General features: G+C 37.3%; 2 protein-coding genes across 4 annotated transcripts; one reads left to right on the top strand and one right to left on the bottom strand.

The window, feature by feature from the left end:
* Nucleotides 1-6,069: 6,069 nt before the first annotated feature.
* LOC105233282 (cuticle protein 16.5-like) lies at nucleotides 6,070-11,697 on the top strand. 3 transcript variants are annotated; one of them, XM_049455010.1, is made up of 2 exons: nucleotides 6,070-6,208; nucleotides 6,271-6,635. In XM_049455010.1, exons 1-2 carry the CDS (start codon nucleotides 6,203-6,205, stop codon nucleotides 6,589-6,591), a joined length of 327 nt encoding a protein of 108 aa, XP_049310967.1. In that variant the 5' UTR covers nucleotides 6,070-6,202; the 3' UTR covers nucleotides 6,592-6,635. The 3 variants fall into 3 exon arrangements, with proteins under 3 accessions (XP_049310967.1, XP_011213623.2, XP_049310966.1); XM_011215321.3 differs by lacking the exon at nucleotides 6,271-6,635 and adding an exon at nucleotides 11,304-11,697 and having other exon boundaries at nucleotides 6,122-6,208; XM_049455009.1 differs by lacking the exons at nucleotides 6,070-6,208; nucleotides 6,271-6,635 and adding exons at nucleotides 11,058-11,208; nucleotides 11,304-11,697.
* A 2,039-nt stretch (nucleotides 11,698-13,736) lies between these two features.
* On the bottom strand, nucleotides 13,737-14,334 carry LOC105233281 (putative eggshell protein). The gene is made up of 2 exons (XM_011215320.3): nucleotides 14,195-14,334; nucleotides 13,737-14,123 (listed from the first exon to the last, which is right to left on the bottom strand). The coding sequence occupies exons 1-2, from the start codon at nucleotides 14,198-14,200 to the stop codon at nucleotides 13,875-13,877; spliced, it is 255 nt and encodes an 84-aa protein (XP_011213622.2). The 5' UTR covers nucleotides 14,201-14,334; the 3' UTR covers nucleotides 13,737-13,874.
* Nucleotides 14,335-14,589: the final 255 nt, after the last annotated feature.

Below are 14,589 nucleotides of genomic sequence, written 5' to 3'. Positions count from 1 at the left end.
CGTTAGAATCTGCTATCTTTACCGATTATTCAATGAGAATTTCATGACATTTCATTGATTGTTGTTGTTTCATTGTTATCGGTGCGAAAATGAGCTTCGAAAAAAGAGCCAACATTAAATTTTGTTTTAAAATCCCGTAGCAGAGTGCAGGAGTGGTTTCAACGTTTTCAAAGTGATCGTAAAGACATAAATTACGATCAGCATGAGGGCCAATCAAAATCCGTGATCACCGGAAATTCCATCGAAACTTTGCGTGAATTCATCACAAATCAGCCGAAATCATCATTGAAATTCATGGAACATGATGAACATCTCCAAAACATCGATTTATCGCATTTTGACCGAACATTTGGGATTACGAAAGGTGTTGCATGGTTTGTTCCGCACAAATTGACTGACGACCAAAAATTGATCAGAATCCAACTTATCGATCGACGCTTGTGACCGATTATTTGAACAAAAATCACATTTTAACCATTAACCACTCCCCGTATTCACCTGATATGGCACCGTGCTACTTCTTCCTTTTCGGAAAAATGCATTTGCCTATGAAAGGAAAGCGTTTCGCAGACGTAGAGGCCATTCAAAACGCTTGCACCGCAATACTGGCGGTCATACCAGCCAACGAGTTGAAAGCTGTAATGAAGCAGAAGGAGACTATTTTGAATAAAATAAATTGATTTTGCCGAAAAAATCATTTGTTGTGTTTACTTTGGAACGCTCCTTGTATATCAAAATTTGGCACATATCACATATAAAACAATCGAGATAATTAGATTGGTTTTAATATAAATATTTAGAGCACACAGCAAAAGGTATCAACAGAACTAAGTAAGTCCATGATCAGCAATAAAAGTTAAAGACATGTGGGACAAAATTTGGAAAAAGTGGATGACAGGGTGAAAATGAATGAAATCGAATTATAACTCCTTACACCTTCCTTATAATAGTACTGTTAAAAATTACTCCTTTATAAGAACCGGGATAAAGATTGAACAGTGGGCGTGCACCACCGTATTTTAGGAATTTTATTGATATCACATATCTCGGGACCTGCTCGACCAATTTCAACTAAACTCAGTCCAACATACTTTTTTCACACATATAACAAAATTATAAATTCTTTTTGATTATTTCACTTTACGATACACAAATGAAGAAACAATATAACGAAATGAAAATTTGCACAAATGAAGGCATACAATACTTTGAGGTATGCCAGCCAATGACCTAAAATTGTTCAAAGCGAAAAGTTTACTTTCGACAGAAAATATCGTTCTGTGTGCAAGTTATATAACTGAAATTCAGAAACAATTCTTTCCTGATAATATAATAGCTGTATGTCAAAAATGTATTGAAGCGAAAATGTTAGTTATCTTAATAAAATGGAGTGAGTGTGTTTTACTCATATCAGTCTAGTATTTTTGTACCTAAAATGGATAAAATTTGTCAACTTGAGTTAGTTCCCATATAACTAATATCAGGCTTTCCATATAATTGGAATGGGAATGAATGGTAATAATAAAAAATGGTTCAGTGATGTTAAATCACACGATATTGGAGGCCATGCCACAGGCCCAGTACGAATAATGCGCTTATAAAAAGTTTCCTTCACTAGATTTATAGTTTTGTTGGCTGCACGTCATGTAACGTTGGAAGCAATGGCCATCCACATTAATACCCTCCAATTCAAGCACGAAACGATCATTAATCATACATATATATATATAAATATAGCGTACTCCATTGACTGTAACATTATAAACGGCCCATTTAACGACGTTCGTCGACGGCTGTACGAGTTTAGTTTAGTAGGCGGCAAATCATCCATAAATTGGATAGCCACAGATTTAATTGCTGCGTAACCCGAATATTCCGACCCCATTACCTATAGTTGTTCTTTGATTGATAATATCGGTAAATGGTTGAGATATATAAGTAAAGTTCAGGGCGAAACCTTTCCTGACTATAGTATTTATGTGTATCACAAATAGGTTGAATCGGGTTAATACTTCTCTTCGTCCCCAAATAGCTAATGTAAAAATTTTCGAACTTCCAGGTGACCTTATACTGGATATATCGGCCAATATCACTGTGGAACATTTTTGGGATTATTGTCTGGGGGGTGAGAAATTCCAAGTCAGGGTGATGGTACTAGGTCAGTATAGTAAAACCATCAAAGGGTTTGGCGTTCGTACATATGTGTCAGTTTTTTTATGACCTTTTAAATGTTTTCCTTATCTTGATGTTTTTTCGCTTAGTTGTAACATTTCGGCAAAAACGTAGTTTAACATAACTCCCACACCACTTGTCCGATTTTGATGAAACAAATTTAGAAAAATTAAGAATTACAGTTTCTGGGTTTTTGGGTTGTCAAAAAAGTCTTGCGGTATTTTCGCTAGTTGGCGCTGAAAGCGCGTAGTTCTAGTTCTATTCGTCGCATCGGGTCATGCTATACCTCTACACCAGAACGAAAACGTTGAAACCATCGTTGTGCGGTGGAAATGGAAACTGTATCGGGTCCATAAACTGCACAAATTTTATTGGCGGCTTGAGATGCTTTCAGCGCCAACTAGCGAAAATACCGCAATACTTTTTTGACAACCCAAAAACCCAGAAACTGTAATTCCTAATTTTTCTAATTTTTTAACCTTCAACTTGTATACATATATATGATATTATAGTCCGATAATGGCGGTTCTAACAAATTAACAGCTTCTTGGCGAGAGAAAAAGAAGCGTACTATTTTTAGAGCGATATCTCAAAAATTTAAGGACTAGTTCGCATATATACAGACAGAGAGACGAACACCTTAATGATGCCACGCCCACAAAACGCCATTAACCGAAAACTTATATAGTTTTTAAAGGTGGTGTGAATCGAGTCAATACTACCCTGAGCCCCCCATAGACCTTTGAGTTATTTCAATAAAAATTAGAGCGCATATATATTTTATTCACAACAGTATATATTTGTGCCTAACATAGATAGGAGAGGATGAAGTCATGTGTAGAAGTTCACGCAAGTGAGGAAAGTTCGAAATAAGGACTACGAATTGAGGGCATGCACCTGGAATATCCCGTCCCTTATTTGGGAAGGTGCCGCCGCCCAGCTGGTTGATGTTCTCGTGAAAAGTGGCTATATAAAGGAGTGCAAGTTTGGTGTTGGATTCGTGGTGGGAGAGAGACTCCGTCGCCGAGTACTATCATTCACTCCGGAGAATGAACATCTAGCCACAATCCGCATCAAAGCGAGGTTCTTCAACATATCGCTGATTTGCGCCTACGCCCCAACGGAAAAGAAGGACGTGTAACCAAAGATGCCTTCTATGCGCGCTTGGAACACACTTATGAGAGCTGCCCTCGCCACGATGTCAAAATTATACTTGGCGACTTTAATGCCAGGGTAGCGGAGCCGATGGATTGCCGGCCGAGCTATTCAAGCACGGCGGTGAAGAACTGATAGGGAGCATGCACCAGCTTCTTCGTAAAATATGGTTGGACGAAAGCATGCCCAACGATTGGAATTTAAGTGTGCTCTGCCCAATTCACAAAAAGGGAAACCCCACAGTCTGCGCCAACTACCGTGGGATAAGCCTCCTCAACATCGCGTATACCCGTGAAAGGAGAATCGACACACACCAACTCTTCGTCGATTTCAAATCCTTTATGCCGCGATGTCTGAATCTGGTATCCTTGCAAAACTAATACGGCTGTGTAAACTGACGTTGAGCAACACCAAAAGCTCCGTCAGGATCGAGAAGGACCTCTCCGAGCCGTTCGATACCAAACGAGGTTTCGGACAAGGCGACTCCCTTCGTGCGATTTCTTCAACCTGTTGCTGGAGAAAATAGTTCGAGCTGCAGAACTTAATCGAGCAGGTACAATCTTTTATAATAGTGTACAGCTGCTGGCGTATGCCGATGATATTGATATCATCGGCCTCAACACCCGCGCCGTTAGTTCTGCTTTCTCCAGGCTGACAAGGAAGCAAAACGAATGGGTCTGGCAGTGAACGAGGGCAAGACGAAATATCTCCTGTCATCAAACAAACAGTCTTCGCACTCGCGGCTTGGCTCTCGCGTCACTGCTGATAGTCATAACTTTGAAGTTGTAGATAATTTCGTCTTTCTTGGAACCAGCGTAAACACCACCAACAATGTCAGCCCGGAAATCCAACGCAGGATAACTCTTGCCAACAGGTGTTACTTCGGACTGAGTAGACAATTGAGAAACAAAGTCCTCTCTCGACGAACAAAAACCAAACTAAATAGGTCACTCATAATTCCCGTCCTGCTATATGCAAAATTAAAAGACAGCAGCTACGTTGGCTGGGTCATGTTGCCCGGATGGACGAAAACACTCCAGCTCTGAAAGTATTCGACGCAGTACCCGCCGCGGGAAGCAGGGGAAGAGGAAGACCTCCACTCCGTTGGAAGGACCAATTGGAGAAGGACCTGGTTTCTCTTGGAATATCCAATTGGCGCCACGTAGCGAAAAGAAGAAACGACTGGCGCGCTGTTGTTAACTCCGCTATAATCGCGTAAGCGGTGTCTACGCCAGTAAAGAAGAAGAACATAGATAGAATTGGACGAAATCTTGGCCTAGCCGCCGTATAACTCGTATCAGGATTTTCGAACATCCGGCTGATTTTACTCCATATGATTGGCGATAAAGTTAAAATCGAGTGAATACTACCCCCAACTCCCATATACATACTTCTTATAATGAATTTCATTCTTCCATCACGTTTTATGCCAAATATACATATGTATATGGCAGGTCAGTGAGTATTATTATACATAAAACTGCTTCAAACATATTATCGATTATACCCAGTCCGTCCCTTTCTTTACCCGCAATATACTCCTTTTAAATCATTCAGCTGGTCAGAATGTGGGAAATTTTAGTGAGACTAAGTGGAAGAGTTTTTTTAAAAGGGTTGCCATATTTTTTCATGAGGTTTTAATTATTGAAAATAATGAAATATAGAAAAGAGAAATAACCGTGCTGCGACCTATACCTACTCATAAATAGTCATGTGTGTAATATCAACGGAATCCGGAAAATTATCCATATTGAAAGAGTTTATAACCTAAAAGAAGTGAACTCACGTGACCAATTTAAATATTAATTTTTTTTTTAATTCAAATTTATTATTAATCATTAGTTGATTACTTCTATTAATTTTTTCATGATTACAACAACAACTGATATTAATCTATACAATTAGCTTTTACCCTTGAATTGCTAAGTGTTTGAAGCCAGTTATCAATTAAATCGCATTAATTTGTTTATACCACAACAACAACAACATGAATAGTAAAAAGTCATTTACCTGATTATTTACCAGCCACATTCGAGATTCATAAACGATTTATTGACAATCGAAGAAATCAAAGAAACATACACACATGTACACATACAAACATACAAGTGTAAATATATATTTTCACAGCAGTACAGCAATGCCGGCAATGCGCCTGCGCACACATTACGCGCTTTATGCTTGTCATTATTTTGATAGGCGTACTCGCACCGTCAGCGCTTTGGGCACTCAACAAAAAACTTTTATAATTTCGTGCATGTATGTATGTGTGTGTATGTGATCGTAAATACATGCGCATGCGCATTGTTTAGCCCTAATCGAGAGCATGTCGGTAAGCACAAGCATTTGATACGTTCGAGGGATTATCAGACCGGTTGGGTTCTTGTGTGGGAGACAAAACATTGTCAAAATTTACGATTTGTTATAAGAATTTTGAATTGTTCGAAATCACAAACGGCACGACACATCCGCGTTCGCTATCCGGAACATTGGCGTGGTCACACACAAACACACGGTGCTATCTGTGACTGCAAAAACTCAAATCCGCGACACAAGTAGGGAAATAGCTAAGCTCTTACGATATAATCACAAAAAACCTATTTAAATAAATGAAATAACAACAACAACAATAGCAATTTGACGCGTTGCAAACTTTGTGGCTGATCGACGCGAATGATAGAAGTTGACAAATAACGAGTGATCAAGTACCGGTGCGCAAATGCCTCTTTCTGTGGAATATTCATACAACTTCCCGCCGTTTTTGCTTTGCGTTGACGCAGAGAATTATTGTAAATTTTCATATAAATAATTGCCGTTGTTTGATAGTTGATATCAGTTAGCTCACCGCAGTCGATTAACCACAAACTTTAACAAAATGAAAGTAAGTTCAACAACGCTTTCATATTTTATTACCATTTGATAACAAAAATTTGATATTTGCAGTTCCTCATTTGCTTGGCTCTCCTCTTCGCCGTTGCTCAGGCCAATCCTGGCTTGGTGGCTCCTTTGACTTACTCCGCCGCTGCTGTGCCCGCCTACACCGCCTATGCTGCTGCTCCTTATGCCGCTTACTCCACCTATGCTGCTCCTGCCGTCGCCACCTACTCACACGCCGCTTACTCCGCCCCAGCTGTGGCCACTTACTCCCATGTTGCTGCCCCTGCTGTCTACAGCGCTCCAGTTGCCCGTGTCGCTGCGGTAGCTCCTGTTGCACCAGTCACTTACTCCGCTCCTTTGGTGTCCACTTTGTTGAAGAAGAAGTAAACTGTTGATACAAAATTTAATAAATGACATATAACCTAAACTAATTTAAATGTTTTACTTATTATAAGAACAAATTTTACTAGGCATAGTGAAAAATCCGATTACATTGATGTATGTATATTCCCACTATAACATAAAATACTTAGTTTACAAAAAGATTTTTTCATAGTTATGCCAAGCGCAAATCATAAACTTTCTGACAATTTTATTGAAGCGTTCTCCAAATTAAAGTTTAATGCTCTCTAAAAGTTGTAGTTACGACTGCTATAGTTACATTTTCTTGATTGATCTTGATTCTATAAATTATTTTCAATTTATCCATTATACATTTTTGTTTTATGAAAATTAAATACTAATTTTGGAGGGGAAAGTAAAAAAAAAATATTCAAAGTATTGACCATTGCTTCTTACACATTTGGCATATGCCTATGGAAATGTTCGTCTTTTGAGGCAAAACAATCAGACACCCAACTTTCGATTTCTGCATATGAATCAAAGCACCGCTCAACCAACGCTTGTCCTATCGATGAAAACGAGTGTTAATCGGAAGGGGCCAAGTCTGGCGAATACAGCAGGTAGCAGCTCCCAGCCAAGTACTTTGGTTATATCCTGAACCAATTTTGTTTTGTGTACAACTGCATTGTCGTGCAACAAAATTACTTTGTCATGTCTTTTGGCTCATTCATTCATTCAAACAAAGAACGTTGTCTTCTTACCGAATCGATCTGCTTTTGCAGTCGGTATTAATAGTTGTTCCGGATTAACCCTTGATATTTTCCGTTTAGTATTTTTAAAATAAATCCAGCGACAATTCATAAAAAAAAATAAGGTTCGTCCACAACAAATGTTCCCGACAAACACATTTATATCTTAACACTCACTTCATACTTGGTACACTTATGAAAACATGAATGAGTAGAACCTCTTTAGCTTAAATGTATGCAATGTAAGGGATCTATCGAAAGAGGGACGTTTCCTGTAAATACTCGGCAATTGTGAATCGAATCTAACAGTTCCTTCCCGTTTAATTTAGGAAAGTCCTAATTTTTAACCAGTTTTATAAGAAATATATAGGAATGCACCAGCTGGAAAGTATGCAAGCATGTCTCCAACAACTTCTTAGAGGAATCAATAATCTACACTACATATTTTCATCTGTGGAATTCTTATGGAACTGGGCAACAAATAGAGTATTCCTAATGAAACACGATTCCGTTTCATAATAGTGCTAATTTGGTCAACATTTAGTAAATATTGCAAAAATGACTTCAAGGTTCGCGATTAACTTTGGGAGCTATTTTAAAAATTGAAGCTTCCTTTTTTAGAGACTTTTTTCAGAAGAGTCACTAAGTTTGGAAATTATGTTATAAGAAATAATGGATAACATCATTGATTTTCTATGCTTTTATTTAAGATCGTGGCGCGAAATTGGAACGGAAAACTTCCCAGAGTACCTAGGTAATGCTGATAATATAATGTTGTTTACAGTTACTTAAAATATTCATCTCGGTCAAAATATGGAAGTAAACATCAAATTTCGCACGATTACTTTTTACATTGCATTGATGAACTTAATTCAATTTTTGATAATGATACTCCATCAAATACTAGTGTTTATCGATATTATCGTAAATCAAATCGAGGTCGTAGATTAGTCCAAAATTAATTTCGTGAAGGTCGTTCAAAATAAATTGTTGTCCCAGAAACGATTGTTGATGTGCGCAAAGTTTTATTGCAAGATCGTCATGTGAGCTATTGTGAGATTGAGATAACTTTAGGTGCAAGTGGTGCCAGCATCTATTCAATATTGCAAGAACATTTCACTGCAAAAAACATTAGTTCAAGTTGTATTCCACACAATTTGTCAATCGCTGCAAACAAAGCTCATGTCGATTGGTCTAAAGAAATGTTAAAAAAATACATTAGCCGTGCCTCAAAATACGTCTATGAAAGCAGTCGTATGGGTGTTTCAAAATGAGCCGAATCCTTCAAAAGTTGCTTCCAAGCAAATGGTTGGCTGTTTTTTTGGAACAAGTGGATATATTGCAATCATACCACTAGAACAATAAGCAATAGTATGTTTTGGAGATATCTTAATCTGAATTGGTTCAAAACTCTGCAAAAGTACATAGATCTTAGATGAGAATACATCGTAAAATAATAAAGCGATTTTCGCTGACTACAATTTGTTTAGAAATATAAAATGCAACCTAAGTAATTAGGATATCTTGATGAAACTTAGTACACATGTTCCTTGGCACTCAAGAAGCAGGTTGGTATTGCATATGGAGAGAGTCGCCTACAAATATCCGTTAACCCTCTATAACGTATGGTAGACCACAGGCAACAAACCGTTTCACCTTTCTAAATTCTACTCGTAGTAATTTTTTTCGTCTTGTCAAGCAATGTAGAATGTAGTCTACACTCCATTCCTCTAATCAAGCATAAGCAAAACAAACTAAGTGCCGTTACTTTTTTCCAATGAAGCTTTTTCTTCAGTGAAAGTCGGGCACTGGCCTCAATGTGCGGAAAAAAAATCCGATGCAAAATCCCGAAATGTGCCGCGTTCACTCACACGGTGTGTGAAAAGTGCGGGTTAGCTTTATGCTATACCAAAAACAATAATTGTTTCAAGAACTTTCATTTGTCCTGAAGGATTTCCATTTTACTCATAATTTTGCCCACTTTCTTTATCACTGTTACTCATTGTTTCCTGTAAGCTGTACACTCCCTTTTTTTGTGTTATATGTGTTATAAATAAAAAGTAAAAAAAAAAATAATAATTTCTGTATATTTTTCCCATAAAACTAACCGATTCCACTAAAAATAGTTAATTTGGAGGTTTTGAGTTATAGAGGGTTAAGGTAAATTAACTAATTTATCGGTGGCAATCAAATTATGAACTTAACATACAAAGTACAGTTAAGGTATGAGATATCCCTAGCCTAAACACATCCGTTATAATGGTTAATAAGAGACCAAATACGAGTTGTGTTCAAAAAGTATCGTGAATTTTGAATTTTCACGGGTTACGTATATTCGAATTTCGAATTTTGTGTGGCGTTATGTTGGTACTCATGTTTCTCACTTATGCCGACAAGCTCGGCCATTTTGAATGTTTATTTAATTGTTGACAGCTGCTTTGCTTGCACGCGTTTTGGATCGTCTTCGATTTTTACCTATCAAAAAAATTGCACCACGATAACGCCCCTGCTCACATATCGTTGCTTGTGCGCGACTTTTTGGCCAAAAACAACACACTAATGATGCCGCAGCCACCGTATTCCTCAGATCTGGCCACCTGTGACTTTTTCTTGTTCCCTAAACTGAAGAGGCCCATGAAAGGACGACGTTACGCTTCTCTTGACCAGATAAAGACGGCATCGAAGGAGGAGCTGAAGAACTTAAAAAAATAAATGATTTTTTGAAATCCTTCGAAGATTGGAAAAACCGTTGGCACAAGTGTATGATATCTCATGGGGATTACTTTTAAGGGGAAAAAATAGATATTCATGAATAAATTAATAATTTTTGAAAAACACAAAATTCGCGATACTTTTTGAACACACCTCGTATGATTGTTATCATATAATATAATTTCGTCAAATAACGACTGTTAATTTCATTTGCAAAATGTTTAAACCCTGAACAAAGTGGTACCCCTCCTTACATTTTTATATTAAGGTGTTTAGTGAGTAAAGCAATGACGTTAAAGAGTATTATTCTGAATGCAAATGCTTCATTGTTTTAAAAAAAAAATTAGAGCAAAGGGAATCAGGGGTATTATAGTTGTCATCAGTCACTCAACCAGCAAAATACCGATTATTCAAAATACCTATAGAAAGCGATGAAGTAAACTGAATTCGCTCTTACATTACATTACATCTCTAGAACAAAGCTAGGCTGTTTGAAAGGCGGCAATGCTAATTGGGTCAGACTTGAATAAACAATTAAACAATTAAAGAGCTTTTAACCAAAGAAGTCTAAAAATAGTTTGGGTTTTTTCAACATTGCGCTAACATTTTTGGGTTTTCCCGTTTTCGCATAACTTAGGATATGGTTAAAAAAATTTAATTTAATTGGGTAGTGAACAATTAAAACAGGTAACAAAAAAGCAGCCCTACAGTTTCGGATTATCAATTACATATTTTTTTTTAGCAATTTTTGTCAATTATTTTTAAGATTTGCTGTCTCATTCTACGCAACCAATTCAAGAATTCCCTTTGATCAAATTCAAGCATAATCATATATAAAGCATAACAGACAGACCAAAACGGACAAGCATTAATACCTATTGTCATATTATTACCACTTTGTATGTGTGTGTTTGTATGTGCTCGTATATGAGGGTCTTTGTGGGTGCTTGCGGCTATGCACATACAGACCAACATATGAGAAAATGTACTTAGAAGTAAATAAACGAGTATGAATAACAAAGTGTAGGCGGCGGATTCTTGTATATGATATAAACACATATATCCAAACATACAAATATGTATCACAGAATTATGATTTTCTGATTTCGAAAAATTTTGCTATAAATTATGCGCGCAGAATCGTAATTGACATCAGTTAACTCGCAGCAGCCAATTAACAGCAAACTCTAACAAAATGAAAGTAAGTGTACGCTACAAGAAGTCAGCCAATTTATTTCAATCGAATTGAATTTGAAATGTAAACAATTTATAATTCCTTTTCTTTTTTCCCTGCAGTTCCTCATCTGTTTCGCTCTCCTCTTCGCCGTCGCTCAGGCCAATCCCGGTTTGGTGGCTCCTTTGACTTACTCCGCCGCTGCTGTGCCCGCCTACACCTCCTATGCCGCTGCTCCATATGCCGCTTACTCCACCTATGCTGCTCCTGCCGTCGCCACCTACTCTCACGCCGCTTACTCCGCCCCAGCTGTGGCCACTTACTCCCATGTTGCTGCTCCTGCTGTCTACAGCGCTCCAGTTGCCCGTGTCGCAGCGGTAGCTCCAGTTGCTCCAGTCACCTACTCCGCTCCTTTGGTGTCCACTTTGTTGAAGAAGAAGTAAATCGCTGATTATTTCATAAATGTGAATGGAAAGAAATGTTGAATGACCAAATAAAAATTTAGATGCAATATAAGCAAGCTGTTTTTTAATTTGCAAATTTCAGTAGGTCTCAAACGTTACACCAAATTTAGTTTTGACCAGGCAATACAACAATGTCATATAAAAAGATTCATCGTATAGATCTCATTTTACACTTAGTACGTTCCCATGGGGGACACACCATCGAGTAGAGACTTTATTTACTTCGGAATTATATTAAACACTGGAAACCATAACATTTCGTGATACCACCGCCTTCATCATAGATTCATTGGAGATTTAAATAATGTATGAGCTACCACCAACCTCGAATAAGGCGGTAATTTCTTAATAAAAAATTAGAGCTATACAATTATCGATTGTTAATTCGCGGAAGACTACAGAAGCTAGTTTACTTGAACATGTTCATAATGCTAAAAACCTCCTTAACAACCGTAAATGTTGAACCGTAAATGTTAAGTTGAGCGAAGCGCTCGAAAAACATTATTTACAGAACCCGAATTTTCCTAATATAGTTGAACGATTTGTAAACTTGTTCAGGCATAAGTCCTTCTATGATAAAATCTCAAACAATTCTGAACAAAAATAACAAGACAGCTTGAGACGACTCACGCGTGATCTGTTTAAAAGAGGCTATTGAGAAAATACCACCCCTGGAATCACCCGTTATAAATCAAAACTAATGTCCGTTTTTATAATTTCTCACCTTTTCATGAGCAATAACTCAATTGAATTGCTTTGATTTTTTGTTTGCAAATTTGTAGTTGTTTTATTATCTGCGAAATCTCCATTTTCTAGACTGTCGTTGCCAATGAAACTTAAACTGAGAATTGTAAAAGTTCCTAATACCAAAAAGAGTGCGTTTGATAAGCAGTTGAGTTGCCTTGAAGTCACTGATAATGCGCTCGTGCTAAGTGAACGAATGTGAGTTAGCGTTCGTTAGCAACTCTCAGATGAGTAACAGAGAGATCTTTTTTGGATTTTTGATCGTCCATTTCTACATACTACTACGAGCAAAAAATAGTAAATCTTCGTTCATATTTTAAAATTTTTAATTTAGTCTCAAAACTAAATCATCCCCCTCAATATCGTCACCTTTGGCCCAGATACACTTGTGCCGACGATTTCTCCAATTCTCGAAACAGTTGTAAAAGCGATTTACGTTTAACGTCTTCAATTGACTGAAAACAGTTTCACCGGGAAAAGTCGTTTGAGTTTGCTAAATTGCCAGAAATCACACACAGTTAAACCAGGCCAATACGGTGCTTGCGGCAAGATAGTGATTGAAAAGTTTGCAAAAAACCAAGTATTGTCGGCCCGTAATTCCCGCCTCTTTTTACGAAAAGCCTCGCGCATACAACGCTTAACGGTCAAATAGTTACTCTGTGAACAGTTTGGCCGGTCGAAAGGAATTCGGAGTGTACCACAATTCGAGAAAGTGTTGATTCACAGACGTTAACGCCGCTCTGTTTTTTGAAAAAGCTTAGTGATTTCGGAACCAATTGTACTTTCACGTTTCAAATAACATAGCCCGACAAAATTGAAAAAAAAAAATGTTGCTTCTTTGAATTTATCAACGTGTGAGTCTTCCAAGACGAGCCAAATCCAACGAAAAAAAAAACCATTTTCGTTGATAAATATGCCTATTTTCATTATTAGACCAGAAATATATATAGCAGCCCTCGTATATGCGGCGAGTATATAATGAAAAATCAACGGAAACCCATTACTGACATTGTAATTCGCTTGTATTCTGCTTACTTTGGTATTGAAATTGGCAATCAAGATAAAGCGTGAACGAGAACTGATATGAAAAATGTGACGGATATTTTCGTATTAGCTCACAAAATATACCTAAAATCAGGTCTAGAATCTTAGGCACCAAAATGAGTGTAGGCCAGTGTAATTATCTTGATATGATATTTGGCACAGATTTCACTGACCATCATACCAACATAGAGAAAAAAGATTTCGACTTTTCGAAGTTTTACTATTTTTCGCCCACAGTATTAAGTAACGCTATGCGTAATTATTTTTTGTTGACCTGTGTTATTAGTAAAAAGTTGTAACAAATTTCATAACATTTCAAAATTTATTACTTTTCTTCTTAACACCAAAAATTGTTGTACAAATCCAACCCAAATCTTTAGATTAAAATTTTTGCAGAGTTCCGGTACATGTCGGAGTGGAGAGTCAATACACCTTTGCCACTTAGTGGTGACCAGGTTGGTTGTTATGGTGGCTGTCTTTATGATCATCGTGCTGATCGACATGACCATGTTCGTCGCCATGACCCTGGCTTTGGCCTTTATGTTCATTGTGCTGATCATTCTTTTGGTCATGTTGGTTTATCTTATGATCATCATGGTCATCCTGGTGGCCGTGTTCATCATTACGACTGCCATAGGAGTTGCAGTGTGCGACAGCAACCATAAGGAAGAGAGCAAATATAACGGCGTACTGTAAGGATAAGGTAAGGAGAGATTTACGTGATATTTTGAAATTTTGTCAGTTAAAATTTAAACGCTTACCTTCATTTTGTTGTTGTTGTTGTTCTTGGGTATGAATACTGTCGGTGTAGCTTATGTGAGAGCTGTCAATAGACAATTGATGCTACTCCATTGCAAATCACTCATTTTTATACTAAGGGAAGATGGGGACTCCAACAGAGCCGAGGTGTGTCATTCAATTTTCGCACTTCATTTTATTTACTTTCTTTTGGCATTTCTCAGAATATTTAAAACGTTTGCCCTTTCAATTATCATTAATTTCTTAAAAATATTATAAAACAACTTTTGTTTGGTTTACATTTGCAATTTGTTATATTAGATTTACAAACATATGTATATTTGAAAACCTATATTTAGCATAAACAAACAAACATATGACGACTTTTGACTTCAGCAAAGGTGCTTCTCAAAATTTA

The sequence above is a fragment of the Bactrocera dorsalis genome, chromosome 4 (assembly GCF_023373825.1).
Source record: "Bactrocera dorsalis isolate Fly_Bdor chromosome 4, ASM2337382v1, whole genome shotgun sequence".
Taxonomy (NCBI): Eukaryota; Metazoa; Arthropoda; class Insecta; order Diptera; family Tephritidae; genus Bactrocera; species Bactrocera dorsalis.
Note: the sequence above shows the minus strand (reverse complement) of the source record. Positions and strands in the feature narration are given on the sequence as shown.